Here is a 7,579-nt window from a genome sequence, read left to right as displayed (position 1 = left end):
GTCGAATTGCTCTGGCTAGGACTTCAAGTACAATGTTGAATAGGTATGGAGAAAGTGGACAGCCTTGTCTAGTCCCTGATTTTAGAGGGATTGCTTCAGGCTTCTCACCATTTACTTTGATGTTGGCTACTGGTTTGNTGTAGATTGCTTTTATCATGGTTAGGTATGGGCCTTGGATTAAAAATGGTCATCTTACCAAGAGGAATGTTCAGATTCAATGTAATTCCCATCAAAATTCCAACATAATTATTTTATATACCTTCAAAGAGCAAGCTCAACTTCATATGGAAAAACAAAATAGCCAGAATAGGCAAAAAAAAAAAAAAAAATCACCACCATCCCTGATCTCAGGACGTTCTACACAGCAATAGTGATTAAAACAACAACAACAACAACAAAGCATGTATGGTACTGGTACAGAAACAGACAGGGTGATCAATAGAAAAGAATCAAAGACCCACACACCCACGGACACTTGATTTTCAACAAAGGAGCCAAAACCAAACAATGGGGGTAAAAAGAAAGCATCTTCAAAAAAATGGTGCTGGATGACTGCTCATTGATGAATGCAAATAGATCCATATTTATCACCCTACAGAAAACTCAAGTCCTAGTGGATCAAGGACCTCAACATAAAACCAAACACACTGACTCCTGTTAGTATTATTAGACTATTAGAGAGAGTGATAGCCTTGAATGCATTGGTACAGAACACATTTTCCTGAACAGAACACCAATAACTTAGTTCCTAAGATCAATTAACTGATAAATGGGAACTAATGAAATTGAAAAGCTTCTTTATTGTAAAGGACACTATCAACAGGACAAAATGGCAGCCTACAGCTTAGAAAAAAAGATTTTCACTAACCCTTCATCCAAAAGAGGGCTAATATCCAAAATATATAAAGAACTCAAGAAGCTAGACACCAAAAAACCAAATAACCCAATTAAAAACTGGAGTACATAAGTAAACAGAGCATTCTCAAAAGAGGAATAGTAAATCTGTGAGAAGCACTTAAAGAAATGTACTTAGTCATCAGGGAAATGCAAAGCACTCTTGAGATTCCATCATACTCATCAGAATGACTAGGATCAAAAACTCAAGGGGTTATGGAGAAAGGGGAACACTCCTTTATTGCTGGTGGGAGTGCAAACTTGTACAACCACTCTGGAAATCAATCTAATGGTTTCTTATAAAATTGGAAATAGTTCTAACTGAAAGCTATACCACTCCTGGGCATATACCCAAAAGATGTTCTACCATACCACAAGGACACGTGCTTCCCTATGCTCATAGCACCTTTATTTGTAATAGCCAGAAACTAGGAACAACCCAAATACCCCTCAATTGAAGAATGGATACAGAAAATGAGGTTGATTTACACAGTGGAATACTATTCAGCTGTTAAAAGTAAGGACATCATGAATTTTGCAGGCAAATGGATGGAACTAGAAAATATCCTGAGTGAGGTAACCCAGACTCCAAAGTACTTGCATAGCATGTACTCACTGATAAGTGGATATTAATTATAAAGTACATGATATACCCCACAGGCCCAAATAAGTTAAACAAGTTTGAAGGCCCAAGCAAGGAAGCTTGAATCATACTTAGAAAGGGAAGCAAAATAATCATAGGAGGTAGAGGGAAGGCTGGTTCATTGTGGGAGAGGGTAGGGTGAAAGGAATTGGGACACAGGGTCAGGAGTTGGGAGAGAGCAGAAGAGAGGCCGGAGGGTCAGAAGAATGAATGGAAATCTGTAGCTGCTGGTGGTAGGAGTGGAGGAGAGAATCTCTAGGAAGTCCCAGAGACCTGGGAGCCTCCTGGGAGGCTCCTAAGGAGTCCATGCGAATGACCTTAAGCCAACAGTAGGAACATGGAACATTAAAAAGTCACTTCCTGTAGCCAAGCAGGAACTCCAGTAGAGTGATAAGGACACCAATTCATCCACCAAACTTTCAACCCAAAATTTGTCCTGTCTAAACGAAATGTAGGGATGGAGTAGAAACTTAAGGAAAGGTCCAACAATAACCTGCCCAACTCAAAAACTGATCCATGGGCAACCACCAGTCTCTGACACTATTAATGATACTCTGTTGTGCTTACAGATAGGAACCTAGCATAACTGTCCTCTGAGAGACTTCACCCCGCAGTGGGCTGAAACAGATACAGATATCTACTGCCAAACACTGGATGAGGGTCAGAGACACTAATGAAAGAGCTGGGGGAAGAATTGAAGGTCCTGAAAAGGAAAGGGAACCCCACAGGAAAACCAACAGAGTCAACTAACTTGGACTCCTAGAGCTCTTTGAGACTGAGCCACCAACCAAAGAACATACATGAGCTGCAATGAGGCCCCAACACATATACAGCAGACATGTGTCTCATTCTCCCTGGCTGCTGTGTCTGTCCTCAGTAGGAGAACATAAGCCTAACCTGGCAGAGACTTGATGAACCAGGGTGGGGAGGATATCCAGGGGGTCACACCATCCTACAGGTGAAGCGGGGAGACACACTGTGAGGGAAGGGCTAGGAGGGGGAACAGCTTTGGGGATGTAAACATGTGTGTGTGTGTGTGTGTGTGTGTGTGTGTGTGTGTGTGTGTGCGCGCGTGCCTATGTGTAATACAGAGTGCATACTGTTTTGCAGTGGACCTGAGTTCAAGTCCCAGCATCCATTTCAGGTGGCTTGAACCACCTGTTATCTCCAGCTTGACGAGATACAATCCTCTGGCTTCAATGTGCATTTACACTTAAATATAAAGGATTTTAAATATCTTTTTTTTAAATATCATTTCATTTGTATGTAAAAACTTAACTTTTAAACATATCAAATGACAATAATGAGCATGTCTTTAAATTAACATGAAACAATCTATAAAACAAAACTGAGGGTAATAAACATAGTTATAATAATTGGAAGATTTTGATAAAGAGATTAACTACAATTTTGCAATGACTTTTGAAAATCAAAAAGTTGTTGGGAGCAAGTACAGTAAAGAAGTTTCTTACTTATTGCTAATCTTCTATATTTTCTAGTAATTAAGATTTTTTAACTAATCTACTATTAAACAAAATAGCAAATACTCATGATTTAAAAATATCTTTTAAAAGCAAAAGTACATCATTTTAGCTTGTCCAAATTAAAACACTTTCTTATTCTCACATTTTACATAAATAAAAGTAACTAATAAGAGAAGAGTGAAAAATTCAAACACAAAGAGCCACTTACATTGGAACCTTCTTTGGCTGAAGATTTAAAATGCACTGGTTTGGACAATGTTAAAATTCCTTTTATAGAAATTGTGGGAGTGTCTCCATAACTAGAGGGCCAACTTATACCTCTGCACTTTAAAAAGAAGAAATCATAAGTTAAGTTTTACAAAGGACTCTGACAACACAAATATATGATATACTTATTGAGTTAGTAACTTTTCTGAAGCAAGATCTGTTTATATAGCCCTGGTTGTTTTGAAACTTGTAATGAATACCAATCTGGCCTCAGAGACCCACCTGCCTCTGCCTCCAGAGTGTTGGGATTACAGGTATGAGCCACCATGCCCTACTGAATTAATTATTTTTAGTTAAAATTTTAAATAAATTTTAGAATACTAAGATTTCACACTTCATCCACATTAACATGTTGACATTTTCCTTCATGATATTTTCATATATTTTTGTCTTAGTTGCTCACTCTTCTTCTATTCCTCTCCTTGCCCTGCCTCTCACTTGTTCCCAATTGTCGTCTTCTAGCTTTCAAGTAACAAGTATTCCATTATCATCCCGATGCCCCTTCCTTAAAAACTCTTCTCCATAACAAATAATGAAAAAATAATATGCAACGTCCATCCCCTTCATGTTCCTCTAATTTCCTGATTTATGTACATATAAGTACAAATATAAAAATTAAAGGGAGGGTCAACATATGAAAGAGAACTTGCAATATTCTTGTGAGTTGTGTTTATCTCACTTGTTAAATTTCCAGATCTATCCATTTTCCTGAAATATTCATAATTTAATTTATATAGCTAAATAAAATTCTATTGTGTATATGTGCCACATTTTCATTATAAATTCATATGTTAATGGACATCTAGGCTGATTTAATTTCCTTTCTATTATAAATAGTAAAACAATAAACATGAATGTGCAAGTATATCTACAATGAGATTTATAAACCTTTGAGTATATGCTTAGAAATAGAGTCCTGTAGTAGTATTTTTAGGTTTTGGGGAAATTTGTTTCTAGTTTTTGTTGTGAAAAGATGCAGGAAATCTGCCTCTGCACTTTCCCACTGCTCGCACAGTTAGAGCTCCCCTTCCCCCCTTTTCCCAGCATAGATGCCTCTGGCCTTTTGTAGAGGGCAAAAAGAGAGGGCCCAACCTGGCACCGGATTATTGCAATTCCCTTTTTCATGGTGGCACTCCTTTCCCCCTAACAACCCTCCCCCAGGGGTGGGGGGAGTGGTAGATGCCAGCCTTAGGAACAGACAAAAGGTAACATATCAGCCTCTGTGAAACCAAGGCTGACACTCTCCTTGATAGATAACCAACTTTTCTCCACTGCAGATGGCTCCTGTCCTTGAAGGGAAGAAGGACCAAATGGCCTTGAAATGATAAGTGGTCCATACTTGGACAATGAGAGAAGGGCAATGAAGTGTTCCCAGACAGCTGTGACAGTTTGTAAAAAATGCACCAGCTCCTGATAGCACCATAAAGCTACTTCCCAGGCGGTGTGGATGGGCCTGGTGCTGTTTGTATGTTGATGCCAATTCTGCTCTCCTAGAAGGGGTTGTGGACAAGGAGTGAGTCATACTCAGGTGACTTCTTGTGAACCAATCCCTTAATGAGTAAAGTAGCCAATCGCTGGGCAAGTAGGTGGCACTTCCAGGTTGGATGCAGGACGAGACGAAGCAGGAGAGAGGTCATTTTTGGATGGGGAGAGCATGAAGATAAGATGTAATTACAAGTGTCTCCCAGTTTCAATGGCGGATCCTTCAGGATTTAGATTTAATAAGGCTTACAGATTAGGATTTTAGTTGTTGTGCCCAGCAATTGAGTTACCTTTGTTTCTGAACTAAGTCTGTGGTGTTTTTCTTCACTCAGTGGTTCGATTGGGCTCAAGAAAGAAAGGTACCTTTGCCAAATGTGCACCACAAAAGCTGCAGGGGATGGGGGTGGGGGTTGAAGCATTGGACTGGCCTGGTAGGGACCTGCCAGTGGCACCTTAAGAGAGCTGGCTGGGTGGAGACATTTGGGGGATCTTGGGACCAGTCTCTCCATGAGATAAGAACAGGCAGGCCAGTCCACCAGAGTGGAGAGTAGCAAGGCATAGTCCTGTAACTTGCCATCCTATTTTAATATTTTCCGCAACACCCAGGTCAGAAGGGTCCCCCTCCCTGCTGCACAGTTCTGCCCTGCTGTCTGAACAAACGTTATCAGGTTTAAAGAATGGCTTCCCCTGGTCACCTCCCCAGTCACATAACCCCAAAGTCCAAAGATCCCTGATTATGCATGTGTGTGTATAAATAGGCCAAGCCCCTGGACATGGGCATCGCATTCCTAACCTGAGCAGTGGGAAAGGCTTGAAAGGCAGGTCTGACTCCTAAATAAAGGCTCTCTTTATTATTACATTGGACTTGCACTTCCTGGTGATCTTCTGGGGTTCCTGAAAACCAGGGCTAACAGTTGGTTTGTTCATATTTTTGGTTTTGGTGTTTGGGTTTTTGTTTTGTTTTCTAATTTAGACATTTCCACAATGATTTCCATAGTGGTTACGCCAGTTTACACTCTCACAAAAGGTTTCTTTCTCTAATACCCTCACCAGTATTTGTTGTCATTTGTCTTTTGATGATAACCATTCTGACTAGAATGAAATAAGATCTCAAAGAAGTTTTAATTTGTATTTACCTGGGAATACTGAACATTCTTTTTTTACTAAATTCCTTAATAGTTAGATCAATATATATATATATATACATGCAATCATATATATTGAATAAATTATAAATTATACATATAGAGTGAATATATAGATATATATATCCATGTGTGTGTGTGTGTATATATATATATATATATATATACACATATATATATATGAATGAATTGGAACTTTCTACCAATAAAGCTTTTGTATCTCACTATTAAAGTGTATTTTAAAATAAAAGTAAACTTTGCTATAATACTGCATAAAATATATGAGGAATATTTAAGACATACTCTGTCTTTATGATATAAATTTTGATCTCAGTGGTACTAACTAAATGAAGTCTGAAGAATGAATTAAAGATAAATTTAAAAAAAAGGAAATTACTCCTGTCACATAATAGTCAAAATGCCAAAAGCACAAAACAAAGAAAGAATATTAAAAGCAATAAGGGAAAGGTCAAGTAACATAAAAAGGCAGACCTATCAGAATTACATCATACTTATCACCAGAGACAATGAAAGCTAGAAGATCCTGGGCAGATGTTATACAGACACTAAGAGAACACAAATATCAGCCCAGGCTACTATAACCAACAAAACTCTAAATTACCAAAGATGGAGAAACCAAGATATTCCATGATAAAACCAAATTTACACAATATCTTTCCACAAATCCAGCCCTTCAAAGGATAATACATGGAAAATGCCAACACAAGAAGGTAAACTACACCCTAGAAAAAGCAAGAAAGTAATCTTCTTTCAACAAACCCAAAAGAAGATAGCCACACAAACATAAAAATAACATCAAAACTAACAGGAAACAACAATCACTATTCCTTAATATCTCTTAGCATCAATGGACTCAATTCTCCAATAAAAAGACATAGACTAACAGACTGGATACGTAAACAGGACCCAGCATTTGTTGCATACAGGAAATGCACTTCAGTGTTAAAGACAGATGTTACCTCAGAATAAAGGGCTGGAAAACAATTTCCCAAGAAACAAGCTGGAGTAGCCATTCTAATACCAAATAAAAGCAACTTTCATCCAAAGGATAAGGAAGGACACTACATACTCATCAAAGGAAAAATCTACAAAGAAGAACTCTCAGTTCTGAATATCTATGCTCTAAATGCAAGGCCACCCACATTCATAAAAGAAACTTTACTAAAGCTCAAAGCTCACATTGCACCTCATACAATAATAGTGGAGACTTCAATATCCCACTCTCATCAATGGACACATCATAGAAACACAAACTAAACATAAACACATTGAAACTAACATAAGTTATGGACCAAATAGACTTAACAGGTATCTATGGAACAAAGCATTATAAAACAAAAGAACATACCTTCTTCTCATCACCTCATGGTACCTTCTCCAAAATTGACAACATAATTGGCCAACACATAGAAGAAGATTGAAATAAGCCCATGCATCCTATCAGATCACCACGAACTAACGCTGGTCTTCAATAGCAACAAAAACAACAGAAAGCCTATATACCCATGGAAGCTGAACAATATTCTATTCAATGATAAATTGGTCAAGAAAGAAAGAAAGAAAGAAAGAAAGAAAGAAAGAAAGAAAGAAAGAAAGAAAGAAAGAAAGAAAGAAAGAAAGAGAGAAAGAGAGAAAGAGAGAAA

At 38.0% G+C, this 7,579-nt stretch overlaps 1 protein-coding gene across 1 annotated transcript in view; it reads right to left on the bottom strand.

Moving 5' to 3' along the window:
- Positions 1–7,579, bottom strand: part of Tc2n (tandem C2 domains, nuclear) — a gene marked incomplete at its 3' end in the record, with an annotated part of 29,046 nt that overhangs the window by 12,766 nt on the left and 8,701 nt on the right. The window contains exon 5 of the mRNA XM_029473903.1: positions 3,230–3,346. Coding sequence (XP_029329763.1) covers positions 3,230–3,346 — 117 coding nt within the window. The remainder of the gene's footprint in view (positions 1–3,229; positions 3,347–7,579) is intronic.

This window comes from Mus caroli, unplaced genomic scaffold (genome assembly GCF_900094665.2).
Source record: "Mus caroli unplaced genomic scaffold, CAROLI_EIJ_v1.1 scaffold_12664_1, whole genome shotgun sequence".
NCBI classification, from domain to species: Eukaryota; Metazoa; Chordata; class Mammalia; order Rodentia; family Muridae; genus Mus; species Mus caroli.
The sequence above is the reverse complement of the archived record's forward strand: the minus strand, read 5'-3'. Positions and strand labels throughout refer to the sequence as shown.